At 52.1% G+C, this 21911-nt stretch overlaps 1 protein-coding gene across 9 annotated transcripts in view; it reads left to right on the top strand.

Annotated features, from left to right (window-relative positions):
• Positions 1-21911, top strand: part of CSNK1D (casein kinase 1 delta) — a 34284-nt gene that overhangs the window by 2231 nt on the left and 10142 nt on the right. For 6 of the 9 annotated variants that reach the window (XR_010110591.1, XM_063598822.1, XM_003808952.5 and 3 more), the window contains exons 2-7: positions 5697-5807; positions 16078-16226; positions 17824-18052; positions 18465-18635; positions 19538-19686; positions 21465-21636. Coding sequence is in view for 7 of the 9 variants with exons in the window: in XM_063598822.1 (XP_063454892.1) it covers positions 5697-5807; positions 16078-16226; positions 17824-18052; positions 18465-18635; positions 19538-19686; positions 21465-21636 (981 nt within the window). In the remaining 2 variants the exon portion in view is untranslated. Of the gene's footprint in view, positions 1-4620; positions 4771-5696; positions 5808-16077; positions 16227-17823; positions 18053-18464; positions 18636-19537; positions 19687-21464; positions 21637-21911 lie in introns of those variants that run through there. The other 3 variants (XR_010110592.1, XM_063598823.1, XM_008961104.4) reach the window with 2 other exon arrangements.

Raw genomic sequence — 21911 nt, 5'->3', positions numbered from 1 at the left:
AGAGTGCTTGGTCAATGGAAGTCGTTTGGCTTATTTATAGAACAATAGATTTTGGCGAAAGTTTTAACCCCAGGATCTGAGTTACACTGCAAAGCCAGTCCATTAACCACCTTTAGGCAGGCATCAAAAAGGAGTATTTTGGGCCGAGTGTGGTGGCTCACGCCTGTAATCCCAGCACTTTGGGAAGCTGAGGCGGGCGGATCGCTTGAGGTCAGGAGACCAGCCTGGCCAAAGTGGTGAAACCCCATCTCTACTAAAAATACAAAAATTGGCCGGGCGTGGTGGTGGCTGCCTGTAATTCCAGCTACTTGGGAGGCTGAGGCACGAGAATTGCTTGAACCTGGGAGGCGGAGGTTGCAGTGAGCCAAGATCACACCACTGCACTCCAGCCTGGGCGATGGAGTGAGACTCTGTCTCAAAAAATAAATAAATAAGAAGTACTTTGAAACTATCTGTTCTCTCATCTGAGACCTTGTCAAACAACTTTGTGCTTTCCAAAGATAGATTCAGACAAATTTTGGTGTGGTTGTCACCAAGTAATTCCAGAGGTGGAGGGTGGAAGGCTGTCTCCTCACTCAGCGTTCCACCCTCCAGGCCTCACCTCGCGCTGGGCATACAGTCATGCTGGATACGGGATTGCGGGCGGCTGTGGCTCTGACACCCTGGGGTTGGAGCCCCCAGACAGCCATCCCAGACAGCCACCCATCAGGGTACACGTCCAGTTACTTGAGTGGGGTTAGGCACAGCTGATTTTTTTTTTTTCCCATCAGCATTGGCTCCTAGCCTACACTGTGGTCCTTTCAGATGACCCCACGGAGGAAAGGCTAGGTGGTCACGTTAGCCAGAGTAAGGCAGTTTGGAAGAAGCGTGGGTCCGAGCAGAATGGCAGTTAGAGTCAAAGATGGCTGATCTGAAGACTATGAGATGGATCGGTCATCCCCACCATAGTTTTGTTTGGGCAGCCAGTTACACATAAATCGAGGAACTAGGTCTTCATCTTGACCCCTGCGTGCCGTGTATATTCTAGTATGAGTATCGTTAAGACCATTCCTACTGTTGTCACTTTGGTATCCTCCAGGTGGGGTTCACCTTGCTTTGAGCTTGGCTTTTGGGTTTTTGTTTTTCTACCGGGGACTTTCTGTGCTTTCAGATGTTTGAGACCAGGAAGGGGGGAAGGCTGTGCTTCAGTGGAGTGCCTGTGGGCTAGAAGCGTGGTGTGGGCCTGCCTGCCCCGACCCTGCTGTGACAGTTGAGGGCGGGTGCTCACTGCAGGGCCCCACCAGGTTGTCGTGTTCCAAAATTGCCCCTTCAAAGGGGGCAGTATTTTGGGGCTATTTCTTGAATGCCCAGGCTTTGGAAAGTGGGACCCCAAAAAGAACAATCTGTCTTCAGTCTGAGATTGCCAGATTCGCAAGGCCCTTCAGGAGGGCAGGTTGGGAAGGTGACACAGCCCACACACACCTGTGGAGCGCACACCTTGGCAGCCTGTTGTGTGACCTGGCCCCAGCCCTGTGCCGCCCTCCGCATCCGTGTCCATGTGGTGTGGCCATAAACCAGAAGTTCTTTCACTTATGCTGGCAGAGTACCACTGGAAATAAACTTGATAACATTTGAAAACAGCCAGTGTCCTTAATGTGGACCATGAGTTCCCAGCCCCAGAACCACAGGGGTGTCTGGCGGAAGAGGACTGTTCAGCTGGGCCAGGCTAGAGGGAGAGGCCTGCTGTGTTCACCCCACAGGCGGCCCATGCAGAGAGGCAGTGAGAGCCCAGCTGGTCCTGCCTCGTTCTCGCCTGTAGTGTGTTCTGGAGGTTAGTGGCAGGACTGGATTACCTGGCTGGTGGGCTGGACAGATGCATCTGTTGGCATCTGTACTAGATCCCATCGCACCATCAGCTTGTCAGGGCCTCCATTTGTCCACCTGTTACCTGGATGGACTGACTTCATAATGTGCACAAGCATCTTTTGGGAGCTAATTGCTTCATCTCTGAAGCACACGTTTTTCCCCTCACTGACTGATTTCTCAAGAGGCAGCCTGCAGGGTGCCTGGTATGCAGTAGGGCCCCAAGATGCTGACCAGCCTTGAGAGGAGAGCGACCACCTGTTCTTCCTGTAGCTTCTGGGGTCTCCTCACTGCAGTGTTAGGGCTGTAGCCTCTGTTGACCTTGGACTCTGCTTAACTCAAGCATCTGTAATGAGAAGTCATGGTACTGCTGACCGCTGCCCTGTGAGTTGACCTTTGTCCTGCTGCCCAAGGCGTCTCCCTGTTTTTTTTGTTGACAAGACAATCCTTAATGGGAGTTGCCAGCATCCAGGCTGGTAATTCAGAATTACCCTCCTGTGCCAGGACAGGGCCACACTCTGGTTAGGTTCACTTAATTCACCATCTGCTTTATTTATTTATTTATTTTTTTAAGACAAAGTATCATTCTGTTGCCCAGGCTGGGGTGCAGTGGCGCGATCTCAGCTCACTGCAACCCCTGCCTCCTGGGTTCAAGCAGTTCTTCCGCGTCAACCTCCTGAGTAGCTGGGGTTAGAGGCGCACACCAGCATGCCTGGCTAATTTTTTTTGTATTTATAGTAGAGACGGGGTTTCACCATGTGGGCCAGGCTGGTCTCGAATGCCTGACCTCAAGTGATCCATCAGCCTCAGCCTCCCAAAGTGCTGGGATTACAGGCGTGAACCACCACACCCGGCCACCATCTGCTTTTGGCTGCTGAACTTGAGGGACGTAATTTTGTTTTTGTAGGACTAACATTAACTGATACCCAAACACGGACTGAGGAAAGCCCTGTCTCACAGCAGACCAGGATTGTTGAGCTGCAGGGAAGAGTTGAGTTTGTTTTGTTGACAGAACGTCTTTTGTATAAACAGACAACCCAGACAACCTGGTGATCTGCGTGTCACCAGGTTTTGGTTTGTTTTGAATCTGACACCCAGGGCTCAGGGTCTTTCAAATTCTCATTCCCCTTTTAGTAGTGCTTCTCAGATTTAACCTGTGGTGAAGAACCAGGCTTGTAATTTTCAACCTGTTGTATGCCAAAACTTGTGTATAAGGTCAAAATGCTGCAGTGATGCCAGATTGCCGCCACAGTTACTCAGCGCCTCCGTGCTGCCTTGTGGACTGATGGCAGCTTGAGGATCTGACTTTCAGCAGCATGGCTGGTAGAGTAGGGGTGCCCCCGGTGGGCGAGGTGGGACAGGGCTGCAGGCCAGGGGGTCTGAGCAGTGCTCAGCGACCTTGAGGCAGGTGGTGCCCTTGGAATGCACAGACCTTGGTGTTCTGCTGCTTGATGCTTCTGCCCAGCAGGTGACGAGGTCCCTGCTGCAGGCCCCAGAGAGTTGCCATCCTCACATCTGTGTACAGGACCTGCATCCAGCTGCTCCCCTATAGAGACTCGGGGCGACCTTGGTGTCGGTTCCACAGGAGGGCTGGCTCTGTGTGCTTGCACAGCGAGAGGTCCCGGCCCCATGATAGGGTGTGATTCGTGTTGTGTGCCAGAGCGGCTGGTGATGACTTTTGCCCCACGACAGTCAGTGCTGCAGGTGTGACTGGCAGACATTAGCTTTATCAGCTACAGAGAAGTGGAGTGAGAGATGCTAGTCAGCAGACTGTGTGGCCCCAAGCCATCGGCCCCAGGCGATGGGGTCACTGGGCTGCCAGCTGGCGAGGGTGGCGGTGCTGTCCGAGGCTGCACTGCGCCTGCTTGGGGGTGCAGGGAGCTGCTGACATAACTAGTGGGATGAGTCACCCTCCCTCCCGGCTGGCGAGTTGAGTTCAGAGTCCAGGTCCTTAGAGGAACTCAGAGTCGTTTTTCATTTGCACAGTACATTTTTCGATGAAGTCATTTCTCCTGTAATTGGATAGACTGTCCCAACTGTAGGCAGGAAGAACAAAATTTGTTACCTCGAGTACTCTGAAGAGTCTCTGTTGATAGTAAGTGACGTTCTTAAATCTAGAATGGTCACTGGCAGTGACCCGGTGGTGGCGATTCCTGTGGAACGCAGCAGTGACAAGGGGTTTGGGGCCCAGGCTGGAAGTGGCACATCTCATGCCACCATCTGGGCAGACGAGGGGCTTCCTGGGTGTTCAGTGGACGTGTGTGGATATCAGCAGACTGCTCTAGTGCTCACTTGACCTTACTCTGTTTTTCATCAGGGAACCTTATCTTAAAGAGCTGTAAAAGAAACTGTTAACCCATTCATCTCCACAACTCTCATGAAACAGACGTCAGACCTCACCACTGATCTCCATTGACAAGAGAAACCGAGTCACTAAGAACTAGCCAAGTTGCTTTGCCCAGCACCACAGTCTCTCAGGGAAGGAAGTCTCCCAGGGCTTTGTCTGGGCTGCTGAAGCTAGTGTGAATTCTTTTCCACATAGCCACGCTGTTTGGAAGGATTCCAGTGTCTTTTTTTTTTTTTTTTTTTTTTTGAGACGGTGTCTCGCTCTGTCACCCAGGCTGGAGTGCAGTGGCGCGATCTCGGCTCACTGCAAGCTCCGCCTCCCAGGTTCACGCCATTCTCCTGCCTCAGGCTCCCAAGTAGCTGGGACCACAGGCACCCACCACCATGCCCAGCTAATTTTTTGTATTTTTAGTAGAGATGGGGTTTCACCGTGTTAGCCAGGATGGTCTCAATCTCCTGACCTTGTGATCCGCCCGCCTTGGCCTCCCAAAGTGCTGGGATTACAGGCGTGAGCCACCGCGCCCGGCCGATTCCAGTGTCTTATACTCTGAAGGGACTCGTGAGGGAAGAGGAGAGAGCTGGGTATGTACTGTGTGCAGCTTCTTTTTCTCTCCTGTTCGGTTAAAGCTCCTTGGATGCCTCATGCAGTGGATTTGGGGAAGGCTTTGGGCCAGATTCAAACTCAGGAGCATTTGTGGGTGAACCTGAGAGGGATGGTGGTTGTCACATTTGTCATTTATTGGAGTAAAGCAGAGATGGAACATTTCTAGGTAAAAAGTGTAATTTTGCCTCCAAACTCATAGTCCGATCGTCATGGTATTAGATGTGTCATTGGTTTTAGCCATAGACTGATGAAAGATGTGTGACCGGTGCGTGTTGGTAGGTGGTACATTTAGGGCGTTGAAAACAGGCGATTCTTCTGGCTTTGTGTCCCCAGGAAGGGAGAAGGGCCTCCCTCCGCCTGGTGGAGGGTGTTTGCCTGCAATAGGTTGGCTAGAGATGACTCCCGCTGCCTGCGATGCCAGGCCTGGGTGGACTGGAACTGTGGCTATTGGGTAAAAACCTAGCCCTTCCTCGGGGAAACTCAAACCACCCCCTCGGAGGCCTATCAGGCAGCATGGAGAAAAGGGAATGGCACCGTGGAGCTCTACCACAGGCTGTCTGGGGCGGGCAAGTGCAGGGGCCCTGGGCAGGGCTGATGGGAGGATGCAGACCAGAAGGGCCACTGTGGAGAGGGAGCTGCAGCACCTGGAGACTGGTGGGCGGGTGATGGAAGCCGCATAAACCTTCTGTGCAGTTCAAATTCGTCCTGTTGTGAAAATGGGAATATGGATAACTTCCCCCAGAGATGTGTCAGCCGATTAGCCCGCCTTACTATGCTAGGAAGGAGAACACATCCCTCACTTGGTCCTTCATGGAAAACACATAGTGCTTGTTGTTTCTCCAGCATGTTGGGTTATTTGGTGGATACCAGGTAATTCCTGTTGTGGTTTTCTTTCTTTGCCAAGGTACGGACATTGCTGCAGGAGAAGAGGTTGCCATCAAGCTTGAATGTGTCAAAACCAAACACCCTCAGCTCCACATTGAGAGCAAAATCTACAAGATGATGCAGGGAGGAGGTAGGTCCTTTACCAGTCACAGAGGAACACCAGGGTTCTGTTTGACAAGGGAGAACAGCAACTCAGCATCGCTGGTTAAAATAAACCCAAAACTGGTTCTGGGCAAAAGGGAGGGAAGTGTTCTCCACACCCTGACAAAGCAGTCACAGCTTCCTTCAGAGAGTCTTGGGTCCAGAGACCCTCCCTCAACACAAAGAAACATCTTATGGGCCGGGCATGGTGGCTCATGCCTGGAATCCCAGCACTTTGGGAGGCCAAGATGGGTGGATCATTTGAGGTCAGTAGTTTGAGACTAGCCTGGCCAACGTAGTGAAACCCCGTCTCTACTAAAAATACAAAAATTAGCCAAGTGTGGTGGCGTGCACCTGTAATCCCAGCTGTTTGGGAGCCTGAGGCAGGAGAATCGCCTGAGTCTGGGAGGCAGAGGTTGCGGTGAGCCGAGATCACGCCACTGCACTCCAGCCTGGGCAACAGAGTGAGACCCTGTCCCCCCCCCAAAAAAAAAAATCTTATGCCATCTTGTCCTTTTGTTTAAATTTTGCTTCATATTGGGTCATGGTGTCTGAAGTCAAGAGTTTGTGTGAATAGGCCAGACGCAGTGGCTTACACCTGTAATCCCAGCACTTTGGGAGGCCGAGGCGGGCGGATCACGAGGTCAGGAGCTCGAGACCATCCTGGCTAACACAGTGAAACCCCGTCTCTACTAAAAATACAAAAAAAGTTAGCCGTTCGTGGTGGCGGGCGCCTGTAGTCCCAGCTACTTGGGAGGCTGAGGCAGGAGAATGGCGTGAACCCGGGAGGCGGAGCTTGCAGTGAGCCCAGATAGCGCCACTGCAGTCCAGCCTGGATGAAAGAGTGAGACTCCGTCTCAAAAAAAAAAAAAAAAGATTTCGTGTGAATTTCAATGCATGCTCCACGTGGTGTTGTGTGCCCCTCAGTGGTCACTGGAGCTGTTGCCAGTGGCACGTGTGTTGCGCAGTGGGGCCTTCCTGATGTGTGATCCCTGAGTGAGGCCTCTGCTCCTTCGCATGCTTTGCTTATAGCTTGGGGGAAGTCCCTTCACACTCTGGGCTCGTTTTCTCCTGAGCAAAACAAGGGTTTTGAACTTGGCGACCATCATGACCTCTTCCAGCTCAGTTACTATCCCAGTTCTGCGAGCCCTCAGCCCAGGGCCTTAGGTACCTGGTGTTCCACGGTGGGCCAGGTATGGAGCAGAGTGCTCCCGTCCTCACCTCAGAGTCCAGCTCTTGCAAGTTCCCTGGACTTTCAAACAGTTTGGCTGATGGAGCAGGAGGGTATTCTCTGCGGGGATTTCAGAGCCATGAAGCGTGTGTCTCAACAGCAGAGCTTCGGTCTGGCAGGAGCCCTCTTTGGGAACAGAGCTTTTTGTCTGAAGAGTGGCTGTGCCACGTCTGTGGAGCCCTCCCAGTGAGAAGCCTCCGCGGCACATTTGTAGGTGGATGGTTGGGTGAGTCCCCTTGGGCAACTGGCCAAAGGAAAACCTGTTCAGGGCCTCTGTTAGCCCTTTTGTCACGGGAAAGGGAGGACTGTTGATTTGATTCTTTGACATCTTTTCTCAGCACAAGCACGTAATCTGTGCTACTACAAGAAACCGACATTTCTAGGTTTATGTGACACAAAATATCTTTGGCAGCACCTGTGGTCCTGGGGAACCCGTTACAGAGAGGGGCACCCAGTGTGTCCCGTCACGGGCCTCACGTGACCAGAGGAGGCCACAGGAATTAAAAATCCCATCACCAACCCAGGGAAAGCTCAGCAGAGACTCCGCCCTGGGAGCCTGTCTGGCGGCCCTTGGTGGTGGACTGGCCTCTCAAGGGCCTGGAGCCTGCATTGCCTTGAAGGTGTGACGAGCCAATAGAGCAGGGTGGTGCGGGGTGTGGCCTTGGCCTACGGGAGCCTGGTGCTGGGGTCGAGTAAAACCTGCAAGCTTAAAAACACCTTAAGTTTTTACGAGAGATGTCTCCAGGAGAACTTGCAAGCCAGGGGTGCACAAGGGCAAAGGGAAGAAAGCCAGTCCTTAGAAGCCCGGGATGGTCACTGGGGAAGCCAACCCTGAACCAAAAAGTAGCTACGTGGTTCCCGACAGGACTTCTCCACTCGGCACTAGTGCCGTTTGTAGTGGTGCGTTCTCTGCATGGTAGATGTTGGCAGCACCCCTGCCCCTAGTTGTGATACTCAAAACTTTCTTCAGACAGTGCTGAAGGCCCCTGGCAGGCAAAGTTGCTTCCCCTGTGGCCGCTGGCTTAAGAGAGTAAAGAAGCCTGCACCTTCTTGTTCCTGCCCATGCACCTTCTCTAGGATCTTGGAAACCAAATAGGATTTCAGAAATGGATTTTCTCCCATTTGGGCTTCGAGCGCATTGCCATGTCCCTGACCATTCCAAAATGTAGGTCAGGTCTTCTGTGTTAAATGCACAGACACCTGGTGGATACTGTCAAGGTTTTTGTTTTTATTTTTGTTTTTTGTTTTTTGTTTTTGTTTGGAGACAGAGTCTCACTCCGTTGCCCAGGATGGAGTGCAATGGCGCAATCTTGGCCCACTGCAACCTCCGCCTCCTGGGTTCAGGCCATTCTCCTGCCTCAGCCTCTGGAGTAGCTGGGATTACAGGCATGAGCCACCCTGCCTGGCTAATTTTTGTATTTTTAGTAGAGATAGGGCTTCACCACGTTGGCCAGGCTGGTTTTGAACTCCTGATCTCAGGCGATCTGCCCACATTGGCCTCCCAAAGTGCTGGGATTATAGGCGTGAGCCACCGCACCCGTCGGATACTGTAAAGATCTAAAGATCTGCATTTTAGAAAACAAATGATGTCCGAGAAGGCAAAAGGCCTAATTCTGGTGGTGGTTCTTGAATTCACTTTGAGACTAAACCGGGGAGTTGACAAATAATGGGAAGAAATTGTTTCATCCAGAAGCCACCAGATCTCGCCGCTGCCATTCTTGTGCAGTGTCTGCTATGGATGATGCAGATTGTCCCCTTGTGCAGATTGTCCTGTTATGGGTGGTACAGATTGTCCCCTTGTGCAGTGTTTGCTGTGGGTGGTCCAGATTGTCCTGCTATCTCTGAAAAAAAGGGCAGCAAGCACCACTCATTGCGGTTTTCCTTCCTTTCACGTGAGAGTCAAGTGGTGGTGCCAGGTTCTGATCTTTACGTTTGCTTGATGGATGCTGCCTTCCAGGAGAAAGCTCCACGGCGAGTGCATTCTGTTCTCTGCAGCTTGGGAAGAATGAGCCTTAAAAACACACTGGTCACTGCCCATAGCAGCCCTGGGCAGTGGGTACTGAGCTCTTCAGCCTTATGTTGCAAATGAGGAAACTGGGTTTAGAAGGCTGTGTAACTTCACAGAGGACAGACTTGAACTTGGGCATTCTAGCCCCCCAGGCTACTGCTGAAGCAGCTGTCTGCTCCCAGAGAAGGAAGTGGCGGCCACCCTACGTGGCCTTCAGCTGTCAGGAATGTGCCCCAGATGCTCCCACCTGTCCCAAATCTGGTTGGGACAATAGATTCAATACCTGAAATAGTAGAAAGAAACTAAAAGTAGCTATGTTGGTGGAAGATTTGGATAGACACCTAGTTTTTATGAAAACCGACTGGACTGGTGGGCAAAACCTGGGGACAGTTGTAACTGCTCTTTCCAATCCTAACATCCCCCAAAAGCAGCTTTAGCTCACTCCCTCCTTGGGGAACCCCTCAGCAAAGGACATTTACTTAGTTCACAGCTGCTTTTCGTCAAGGCTGAGATGGTAGGCATGGTTTGAGGGAGGGAAGAGGGGAGTACGTGTGTAGAACCCGGGCCAGTGGGTGAAGGTTCTGTGGCTGAGGGTGGGCGACTGTCTTCCATCATCTTTTTCTTGTGAAATATTGTACAACACCAAAGAATGTATGTAACATGTACGGTATCGAGGACATTAAAATCAACAACCAGGACCCTGCCCTGCCCACCTGAGAGGGAACACTCCCTGTGGAGCCCGTTCGCCCGCCCAGCCCCATGTCTGTGCCAGGACCTCGCTCACCTGTTTGTAAGTTTTTGTTGCTTTGACATCCTACAAGAAACTTTTTTCAAAATCCAAATAATGAAATTATCTAGAAACATTTTAGTTATATAAATCATTTTAGGGTTCAACTGCTGAAAACTTCATGAAAATTTCTATTTGCATTAATGCTCAGTCCCCACATTTATATTGAAACTTTTCACAGATGAGAGTGGAGCATGTCTTCATGTATCTGGCCTTGTCCACCCGATTTTTATCCCCACGCATATGTTTAGCTACCTTCGGGCACCATGAGGGAAAAGTGTTGAGACGACAAATAGCAGCATGAGTGGCCGCTTCCCACCGTGACAGCACCTGGGCAGGGCAGCAGGGTGGCCCTGGATGACTGGCACACTTGGGCGCAGGCAGCCTTGGTTCTCTTTTCAAACCCATTGGCTTCACTTGTTCCTGCAAAATCACCAGTAGCAGTAAGTCCATAGAGCACAAGTGCATTGAGAGGCAAGAGCATGTTGCTTTTACTGTATTTTATCCATTCTCTAATGCCATGGATGACGGGGTACATTGTTACTTAGAGCTAACAAAAGGGGTGATTCTGCTGAGACATTTGGGGGGTAGGGAGGAAAAAGAAACAGGCCAGGTGCAGTGGCTTACATCTGTAGTCTCAGCTACTCTGGAGGCTGAGGCAGGAGGATGGCTTGAGTTCAGGAGGTTAAGGCTGCAGTGAGCTGTGATGGTGCCACTGCCCTCCAGCCTGGGTGACAGCAGGACCCCTGTTAAAGAAAGATAGTGTCAGTAAATACATCATCAGTCGGTACACCATCAGTCAGTACACCATCAGTCACATCAGTCAGTACACCATCAGTCACATCAGTCAGTACACCATCAGTCAGTACACCATCAGTCACATCACTCAGTACACCATCAGTCACATCACTCAGTACACCATCAGTCAGTACACCATCAGTCACATCACTCAGTACACCATCAGTCACATCACTCAGTACACCATCAGTCACATCACTCAGTACACCATCAGTCAGTACACCATCAGTCACATCACTCAGTACACCATCAGTCACATCACTCAGTACACCATCAGTCAGTACACCATCAGTCACATCAGTCCGTACACCATCAGTCACATCACTCAGTACACCATCAGTCACATCACTCAGTACACCATCAGTCACGTCACTCGGTATACCATCAGTCACATCAGTCAGTACACCATCAGTCAGTACACCGTCAATCAGTACACCATCAGTCACATCAGTCAGTACACCATCAGTCACATCACTCAGTACACCATCAGTCACATCACTCAGTATACCATCACTCAGTACACCATCAGTCACATCACTCAGTACACCATCAGTCACATCACTCGGTATACCATCAGTCACATCAGTCAGTACACCATCAGTCAGTACACCATCAGTCAGTACACCATCAGTCACATCACTCAGTACACCATCACTCAGTACACCATCAGTCACATCACTCAGTACACCATCAGTCACATCACTCGGTATACCATCAGTCACATCAGTCAGTACACCATCAGTCAGTACACCATCAGTCAGTACACCATCAGTCACATCAGTCAGTACACCATCAGTCACATCAGTCAGTACACCATCAGTGACATCACTCAGTACACCATCAGTCACATCACTCAGTACACCATCAGTCACATCACTCAGTACACCATCAGTCACATCAGTCAGTACACCATCAGTACACCATCAGTCACATCACTCAGTACACCATCAGTCACATCACTCAGTACACCATCAGTCACATCACTCAGTACACCATCAGTCACATCACTCAGTACACCATCAGTCAGTACACCACCAGTCACATCACTCAGTACACCATCAGTCATATCAGTCAGTACACCATCAGTCACATCACTCAGTACACCATCAGTTCAGATGGATCATGAGTCCATGCCACATAGTCTTTTGAATACATGAAAGTTTTAGTGTTACGCGATGCGGTCTGTATTCTGTACCTTTCTTTGACCCAGAGTAATCCTGAGATTCTTCCCCATCAATTGCAGCTCTAGGTAATTGATTTTCATTGTTTGATCATCTACATAGCTGTATACAGTAGCTTCGTCTAACTCATACTGCGTTGAGCCCTGGGGAGCTTCTAGCATTTGCTGTTAGGGACAGTGCTTTTGTGCATATCTTGTCCATGTGTCTGGGGCACACATGCCAGCACCTGCGTGTGAAGGTGCAGTGGCTGTTGCTTGGTACGTGCAAATGTCCAGTTCTGCAGGATAACGCAGACGTCTGCATATTGATACGTATCGATTTTTCCAAGGTGGTTATGTAGGTTTCCATTCCCCCCTGCAGTGCAGCCAAGTTTTGTGTAACCCACATCATCCTCAGCCTCACAACACTGTTTTCAGCAGGGCAGAGGGTGAAAAAGGCAGAAACAAAACTGCTGTTACTGGCATGTGATGTGATGTAATTTCCTACATAGGGATCTCAGAACAGATTAGAGAGTTTAGCAAATTTAAGATCAAAATATAAAATCAATTCATTTTGTTAAACCAACAATTTAATTGGTTACAAAATGTAATTTAAAACACTGCTTACGGTAGCAAAAAGGTATCTGGGGAAAATTTTAAGACAGATAAGATCTGCATGCAGAAAATATATAAACTTTATTGAAGGACATTTAAGGAAGATTTGCTTAATTCTCCTCTATGTTCAGAGAAAGGAAGGTGCCAGGTGTCAGGTCTCCCAAAGTTGCTCTTAACATTCAATGACGTTCCCATCGACATCCAGCCACTTCTCTTTCCTGACAAGGTGACTAGAATTCACTGAGAAGAGTGCAAGTCCAGGATTAATTAAAACACTTGTGAAGAAGAGGGCCATTTGCCCTGCAAACACCAGCACTTACTATAAAGCTGTCGTGATGATACTTTGTGTGGTTCTGGCCACGAGAAGGGCTTAGAAGGAGGACAGCCTAGAACACTGAGCACACCGGGCCTCAGGGGTTTCTAAGTATTTATCATTCTCTGTTAAGAGGAGTCCTGAGTGCTTGGAGAAGCAGCTGATTCCAGGGCTGGGGCAGAAAGAAAGAAGGTGAATCTGGAACACGTGGCAGAAAGAAAAGAATGGCAGGCATTTGTTATGAAGGTACGGGAAAAAGCTTGAAAGGTGATCTGTTGCCTAAATTTGGGACAGTGAAAACTCCAAAATGAGTATTAAGAAGAAGGAACTGTGACTCATTGGAGTGGAGAAAGGGAATTTGGGAATCCGTAATGCTGCATCTAGAGAGAGAAAAGAATTCACAAATCCGTAATAAGGTTGAGTATCTGAAACACCCAAAATCGGAAACTTTATGAGTGCTAACATGATGCTCAAAGGAGATGCTAATGGGGGCAGTTTGGATTTTCAGATTAGGGATGCTCGACTGTGATGCAGAATGCAACTATTCCCAAATCTGAAAGTAGATATGTATTTGCATATATAAAATATATATATATAAAAATACATGTTCAGGTTTATATATATTTGTTTTTTATATAAATATATACATATATATATAAAAGACCGAAACATAAATACACATATATATGTATATGCCTCATGCCTTTAACTTTTTTTTTTTTTTGAGACGGTCTCATTCTGTCACCCAGGCTGGAGTGCAGTGGTGCAATCACGGCTCACTGCAGTCTTGACTTTCTGGGCCTAAGCCATCCTCCCACCTTAGCCTCCCGAGTAGCTGGGACTGTAGACACACAGCACCATGCCTAGCTAATTTTTAAAATTTTTTTGTAGAGACGGGGGTCTCACTATGTTTCTTTCTGGTCTCAAACTTCGACTTAAGTGATCCTCCCACTTCCACCTCCAACGTGCTAGAATTATAGGCCTGAGCCTGGCCAGTTAAAAAACTTCCGACGGTGGAATACAGTCGAAATCTGTAGTAACGTTTCATGGCTTTCCCTGCTGATGTGAACATCCGGGTCTGTTCAGTTAACCTCTTACTCCAGGTTTGTTTTCCACTTTGGATGCCGGACATTGAGAATGTCACGCATGCTGTGCTCTTCCACGTTCTGCAGGCTCCTCCTCAGCTCTCTTCTGGGATGAGGTTGGGTTCCATAGATCTGTTCAGTCTGGCGTTTCTGCTTATGCTCCCAGCAGTGCAGGGGGCAGCCCAGGGCGCCCTCTCACGGCTCCTTCCCGCCCTCAGGCACAGCTGTCACTGGCTGGCACGGCTGTCAGTCATTGGCCGGGCCCAGTGTTGTGGAAACCACCCTGTGATGTGTGAGGCTGTGTGTTTTGTTTTTTCCCTTAGTTACTTAAGGTGTGAGGGCGAATCAGTCCCCTATTACTGTTTTTGTTAGAAGTAAAAGTAACTTTAACACTTTAAAAAATAAACAATAGCATCTCTTTGACGCTGAGGGCAGAAACTATTTTTTTAATGTAAGATACTGAAAGCACTCATAAAGCAAAAGATTGAGGCATTCATATTCATGAAAAGTCTTTTCATCAAGAAACTCCAGAAGAAAATAAAAAACATGCCATTAACTGAGAGATACTTGCCTCACAAAAAACCTGCAGTGGTTTAGTATCTAGAAGTTATAAAGAACTACTATGAATAGGAAAAAGATACCATGATAGAAAAACTTAGCCAAAAAAAAAAATACATGCCTTCAGAGGAGAGGAGATACATGTGGCCAGTAAAATGAGCTGGGCATGGTGGCGCCCACCTGTAGTCCTACCTACTCAGGAGGCTGAGGCAGGAGAATTGCTTGAACCCAGGAGGTGGAAGTTGCCGTGAGCCAAGATGGTGCCACTGCACTCCAGCCTGGGTGACAGCGAGACCTCGCCTCAAAACAATAAAATAATGAAACAATTTTTTAAATGAATTGAATTTCCCTGGTGGTACCAAAACTTGCTTTAAGACTAAACTAAAAATCTGTCTTGCCATGGAAGGACATAAAAGGTTTATCCAGGCTGTTCACAAGCCGTATGTGTGTAGAGCCATGTGTATAGTTACGGATCCAGTGCTGTGAAAACATACCGAAAAAACATGTTCTTGTGGATATGAGAAAAAAAAAATAGGACCAAAGGACGTATTTTGGGGGTGGCATTTTGAGAAACCCACCTGTTGCTGCAGCATTTGAATTTGACTGTGCCGTGAGGCTGCGGTGCACATTCCTGTGCGTGTTTTTACCAGCATGTGTTTTCCAGGTCTCTGAGAATCTTCTTGTGGTCGTTGACTTTTCATACGTAACGTCTTGGGTGAAGTGTCCAGGTCTTTCACCCATTTTTTCTAAAATGGATTTTTTTTTTTTTTTTTGACGGGGTCTTGCTCTGTGGCCCAGGCTGGAGCACAGTGGTGCCATCACGGCTCACTGCAGCCTCCATTTCCTGGGCTCAAGTGATCCTTTTGCCTCAGCCTCCCAAGTAGCTGGGACCACAGAAGCGTGCCACCACACCCACCTAATTTCCAGAATTTTTTGTAGAGACAAGGGTCTCCCTTTGTTATCCAGGCTGGTCTCAAACTTCTGAGCTCAAGCAGTCCTCCCGTTTCAGCCTCCCAAAGTGCTAGGATTACAGGCATGAGCCACTGCACCTGGCCCGTGTGCCTTTATAGTGTTGATTATGCCTTCAGCACTGATACTATGCAGCCATCTTTAAATTCTTCCTGTTGGATTTATTGTGTCTTTATTTTCACTTCCCTGATTTGTATGTTTCAATCCTGGGTTACTGTGTAAATCCCCAAAAAGTTTTCATTGCTTTTGCTTTTCTCTTATCCAGTCAAATACTTCTACCAACATCAGAGTAATTGAACATATTTTCTTCTCTCACCTAACCCACGGTAGCTGCTTTCTCTCCTCCCATCTCTGGTGTGACGTTTCTGGCGGACTCTGCTGGTCCTTTATGCCTGAGCTCTTTCTTTCCCATATCGTGGCTGCTTCCTGTGTTTCCTGCCCCCCTGCCCTAGAAGACGGGAGTCAGGGAGGTGGGGCTTCGATCCCCTCCTTGTCCCCCTTACAGCTCCTGTCTGCTTGGCCCTCATCCAACGTCTGCCTCAGGCCATTTGCTAATAGATGGGGCCTAATCTCGAGGATGGGTCCCTGAGGAGCGGCGTTGCCGGGGTCTTCTACCTCCACCACCCCTCCCCCGTTCAGGGTTGTCACCATGACCCCTTGGTGTGCACAGTGCAGACTTAGTGTGGAGCTGAGGCAGGGCCTGGACTGAAACACTGTGTCTGATTTCCTTGCCTAGTGGGCATCCCCACCATCAGATGGTGCGGGGCAGAGGGGGACTACAACGTCATGGTGATGGAGCTGCTGGGGCCAAGCCTGGAGGACCTCTTCAACTTCTGCTCCAGGAAATTCAGCCTCAAAACCGTCCTGCTGCTTGCTGACCAAATGGTAAGGACTGTTTCCTGACAGTTGGCACACACTTGCTGTCTGATAGAATCAGCCACTCGCTTGTGCTGTTCTTGCCATTATTATGGCCGTTAATTCACAGAGGAAATGGAAATGTGCTGAGCCTCAGCCTTGAGGCTCCGGTGGCTCAGCTCACTGGCTTCTCGAGGCTCCGGTGGCTCCGCTCACTGGCTTCTCGAGGCTCCGGCGGCTCAGCTCACTGGCTTGTCGAGGCTCCGGCGGCTCAGCTGACTGGCTTGTCGAGGCTCCGGCGGCTCAGCTGACTGGCTTGTCGAGGCTCCGGCGGCTCAGCTCACTGGCTTCTGGAGGCTCCGGTGGCTCAGCTCACTGGCTTCTCGAGGCCCCGGCGGCTCAGCGCACTGGCTTCTCGAGGCCCCGGCGGCTCAGCTGACTGGCTTCTCGAGGCCCCGGCGGCTCAGCTCACTGGCTTCTCGAGGCTCCGGCGGCTCAGCGCACTGGCTTCTCGAGGCTCCGGCGGCTCAGCTCACTGGCTTCACGAGGCTCCGGCGGCCCAGCTCACTGGCTTCTCGAGGCTCCGGCGGCCCAGCTCACTGGCTTCTCGAGGCTCCGGCGGCCCAGCTCACTGGCTTCTCGAGGCTCCGGCGGCCCAGCTCACTGGCTTCACGAGGCTCCGGCGGCCCAGCTCACTGGCTTCTGGAGGCTCCGGCGGCTCAGCTCACTGGCTTCTCGAGGCTCCGGCGGCTCAGCTCACTGGCTTCTGGAGGCTCCGGCGGCTCAGGTGACTGGCTTCTGGAGGCTCCGGCGGCTCAGCTCACTGGCTTCTCGAGGCTCCGGCGGCTCAGCTCACTGGCTTCTGGAGGCTCCGGCGGCTCAGCTCACTGGCTTCTGGAGGCTCCGGCGGCTCAGCTCACTGGCTTCACGAGGCTCCGGCGGCTCAGCTCACTGGCTTCTCGAGGCTCCGGCGGCTCAGCTCACTGGCTTCACGAGGCTCCGGCGGCTCAGCTCACTGGCTTCTCGAGGCTCCGGCGGCTCAGCTCACTGGCTTCTCGAGGCTCCGGCGGCTCAGCTCACTGGCTTCTCGAGGCTCCGGCGGCTCAGCTCACTGGCTTCTCGAGGCTTCTGGAGGCTCCGGTGGCTCAGCTCACTGGCTTCTGGAGGCTCTGGTGGCTCAGCTCACTGGCTTGGAGGCCACCTTCTCGGTACCAGCATAGCACGTTTCCATTCAGTGGGTTCCTCAGTCTCTCAGGAACACACGTGATTCCTAAGCACCTCCGTGCAGTTTCTCTGCTAATCCTGGTGTGTAGTCTGTGCAGAGAACAGTGCTGGGAGAGACCGATGTCTAGTGGCGGGTTGTCCCCTCTCTGTCGCCTCACCTCTCTGTTTTGTGGGAGCTGAAGGCAAAGCGCCTAGGCCTGTGGAGGGTGGAGTGTGGAGGGTTGCTGCAGGCACCTGGGGGAACAATTTGGTCAGTTCGGCGTCCCCCTCGCTAATTGTTAAACTACCCTGCTGTGGCTGAGGGGCAGAAACAATGCAGCCACTGGTGTAGTGTCCCACAGTTGAGCGGTCCCTCCCTGAGACTGCCCTGGGGTGCCATCTCGCGCCCTTGCTCTGCTCACAGATCAGTCGCATCGAATACATTCATTCAAAGAACTTCATCCACCGGGATGTGAAGCCAGACAACTTCCTCATGGGCCTGGGGAAGAAGGGCAACCTGGTGTACATCATCGACTTCGGGCTGGCCAAGAAGTACCGGGACGCACGCACCCACCAGCACATCCCCTATCGTGAGAACAAGAACCTCACGGGGACGGCGCGGTACGCCTCCATCAACACGCACCTTGGAATTGGTGAGCCCCTGGGCGTGGGGTCACTGACCTGGGGTGCCTTTGGGCACGTCCATGCCTCAGCCCAGGGAGAGGCCAGCCTCTCGGGGAGCTGGGGCTGCAAGCGTGTCATCAGACCTTTGCGGCAGACAGGCTGGCTCGTGACTGCCAGGTGTATGGGGGCAGGCGGATGCTGGGACATTTCTGAGTCACCTGTGATGTGTTTGGGAATTTCCTTAGTATGCATGAGGGGCAGCTCTGGGTGAGAGTGATCTGGGCATGTGTGTCTGAGGTTCGTCTCCACTGGAAGTGCCAGCTGGAGTGATCCAGGCATGTGTGTCCTGAGGCTAGTCTCCACTGGAAGGGCCAGCCGGGTCTTTTGCTTTGACGTGAGCACGCAAGTGCCGTTCTTCACGCCTTTCCCTTTTCTTTTCAGAACAATCCCGAAGAGATGACTTGGAGTCTCTGGGCTACGTGCTAATGTACTTCAACCTGGGCTCTCTCCCCTGGCAGGGGCTGAAGGCTGCCACCAAGAGACAGAAATATGAAAGGATTAGCGAGAAGAAAATGTCCACCCCCATCGAAGTGTTGTGTAAAGGCTACCCTTGTAAGTCTCTGGAGGCCTCTTCTCAGTGGAGCCGCTCACAGGGGTTGCATATGCGTCGGGTGTGCCGAGACGGCTCAGTCTGGGTTTTGTCAGAAGAGTTGCTCGCCTTCCAAAGGGGTGGTGGCAGGAAAGCGGGGCGTTTTTGTGTATGGAGGTAACAGCCTGCCCTCCTGTTCATCTTGACTTACTTGCCAAGTGCCCATCAGCGTGGGGAGTACTTGGAGGCCCTGGAGAGATAGCAGGCAAGGCAGGCCCGAGCCTCAGGGCCCCAAGTGGCTGGAAAGGGATGGACGAGCAGTGGTGGGGCCTCTCTCTGCAGTGGCTGCCCTCTCTGGCCCCCTCCAGGAGCTCAGGAGATTTCCTTTGCATTTGTAGGATTGCCCCAGGATACACACCTCAAATGAAACTAAATTGTGCTTTATGACTTCTTTTTTTTTTTTTAAGACACAGTCTCACTCTGTCGCCAAGGCTAGAGTGCAGTGGCGTGATCTCGGCTCACTGCAAGCTCCGCCTCCCGGGTTCATACCATTCTCCTGCGTCAGCCTCCCCAGTAGCTGGGACTACAGGCGCCCACCACCACGCTCTAGAATTTTTTTTTTTTTCAGTAGAGATGGGGTTTCACTGTGTTAGCCAGGATGGTCTTGATCTCCTGACCTCGTGATCCACCCTCCTCAGCCTCCTAGAGTGCTGGGATGACAGGCGTGAGCTGCCGCGCCCGGCCGTGACTTGAATACTTTTTGATGCTTTCTCAAGGCTTCGAGTCTTAGAAATCTGACAGGTGTTTTGCATCTGTCCTTCTCCCCTTGAGTGTGCAGCAGCAGGAGGTAGACAGCGACGTTGGCAGAGACACCTTGAGTCGCAGTTGGGTTTCATGAGTTAGCTTTGAGTTTCTTGTTTTGTAGCCGAATTTGCCACATACCTGAATTTCTGCCGTTCCTTGCGTTTTGACGACAAGCCTGACTACTCGTACCTGCGGCAGCTTTTCCGGAATCTGTTCCATCGCCAGGGCTTCTCCTATGACTACGTGTTCGACTGGAACATGCTCAAATTTGTAAGTCGCACTGCCAGCACGTTCGCTGAGTGTGGTGTGCGGGGGATGGCTTGTCAGTGAGAGGCCGGCGGCCGTCTTGTTGAGGGGCTGTACCATATAGGGAGTGTCTCTGGTTGTGAAGGGCAAGTGTGTAGTGGGCAGGACCTGGACTGAGTGGGTGTCTGCCTGCCAGAAAGGGGTGCCAAGAAGTAAGACGCCATTAGGGAACGCAGAGGGGTCCATGGAATTCCTGGGTGTGGACAGCAGGAGGCCCCCTCCCTCCCTGTCACCAAGCGGAGCTAGGGCCCAGAGCATGCCCTGGGGGCAGAGGGTGGGGGCTGGGGGTGCGCATTCCCATTCACTGTGCCACATGGTCGTGGTGCCCACGAGATGAGCGGGGTTGGGGCCTGGTGAGGTGCTACCCGTCTAGCCTGACTGACCCTGTCATGAGCTGGTTTTCCCTGTGGCTTTCTTGATGCGGTGTGAGCGTGCCGTGGAGCCTCTAAAACAGGCAGCCCAGCCCTGGGTCCATGTCTGAGCTGAATTACTTTTCAGACACCGCTGTCAGAATTGAAGCTCCTGTGGAACTGTTGTGTTCCTTCATTAAAAACTTACTGTTTTATTATGAGTTTTAAATAGAATTGGGAGCTTTTCCAGGCGGCGGTCTGATGGAGGAGCAGAACTGCCTCTTGGGAGGGTACAAAAACGGCGGCCTTGTCCAGTAGTCGTGCAGGGGCCAGGGAGGGGCGGGGTCTCCAGATGCTGGGAGGGGTGCACTCTGTTCATCTTGACTTACTTGCCAAGTGCCCATCAGCGTGGGGAGTACTTGGAGGCCCCGGAGAGATGGCAGGCGAGGCAGGCCCGAGCCTCAGGGCCCCAGGTGCCGGGAGGGGTGCACTCGACAGGGCAGATCAGTCCCTCTGCCAGGGCTGTGCTGCCTCGGGAGGAATCAGAGCGACCCTCCTGCTGCATTAAGAGTCACCCGGCCCTCAGAGCAGGCTAGGCCAGCGTTTTCCATAAATGGCAGCATGAGGAGTCTGGGCGGTGCTGGCCGCACGGTGCTGCAGCCGCAGGTGTGTCGGTCTGTGTGTTGCCTGGTGAACGTGGCTGTGTCCAATGAGCTGTACTTGCAGGAAGAAGTGGCACCTGGGTTTGGCCCCGGGGCTGTAGTTTGCAGGCCCCTGCCGCACAGCATTGGCAGTTAGAATCTGCTCTTTCATAGGTTGCTGTCTCGGCTTAAAATCTGACCTCCCCACCCCCGTGCATCTGGATAGTGCAGCACAGACCCGGCTGCCGGCTGCCGGCCGCGCCACCACACCTGCACAGGCTGTTGGAGGCCGCAGGGTCCGGACCCTGAGTGTACTCCTCGTCCGACCAAACGCTCTCATCCCCACCCCGCTTTCCTCCCCAGCTGTCACCATTTGGGGCCTGTCTTTGGCCTCCGATGGTTCCTGTCCCTCTCCTCTTCCTGCACGTGTCAGTGAGCATGTTCACAGAGGAGCAGGGGGTAGCTGCTGCCCATTTGGAAGTTTAAGGAAGTTCTGAGCCCACAGGGAGATGCCATGGCGAGTGGGGTTTTTTCGATTGTTGGGGGAGCTGAGAGGCCTGGCTCTGACCCCTTGTGGGGATGATGCTGGCATCCCATGGGGAGAAACGTGCAGCGTGTGGGGGGCTTTGCAGGCAGTCTCGTCCCAGTGCCCTTTGGTAGGTATTTTCTCACGTGGCCGGGGCAGCCTAGGACCTAGGGTTGCTTTCTGCCAAAGTTGGTTCCATTCCGGCCTCACCTCCTGCCTCCTCAGGGTGCCAGCCGGGCCGCCGATGACGCCGAGCGGGAGCGCAGGGACCGAGAGGAGCGGCTGAGACACTCGCGGAACCCGGCTACCCGCGGCCTCCCTTCCACAGCCTCCGGCCGCCTGCGGGGGACGCAGGAAGTGGCTCCCCCCACACCCCTCACCCCTACCTCACACACGGGTGAGTGCCCCCCTCCCAGCGCTCTGGGGCTGGCTCTGGGGTAACTTCTTGTGTCTTGGGGTTGGTGGGGACAACAGGGTACTTGGTGGTGGACGCTGTAAGTGCCCTGTGTCAGGCGATGCTCGCTCCTGAGGGTGGATGAGCCAGGCTGCCCAGGCGCCTTTAGAAATGCGGGCACCTGCTGGTGTGCGTGATTCCTCCTGCATCTCACGTTCCTCCCCTGTGAGCCCCTTGACCTCGCTCCCATGTCCCTTTGTGTCCCTCCGGCCGGATCT

The sequence above is a fragment of the Pan paniscus genome, chromosome 19 (assembly GCF_029289425.2).
Source record: "Pan paniscus chromosome 19, NHGRI_mPanPan1-v2.0_pri, whole genome shotgun sequence".
NCBI classification, from domain to species: Eukaryota; Metazoa; Chordata; class Mammalia; order Primates; family Hominidae; genus Pan; species Pan paniscus.
The sequence above is the reverse complement of the archived record's forward strand: the minus strand, read 5'-3'. Positions and strand labels throughout refer to the sequence as shown.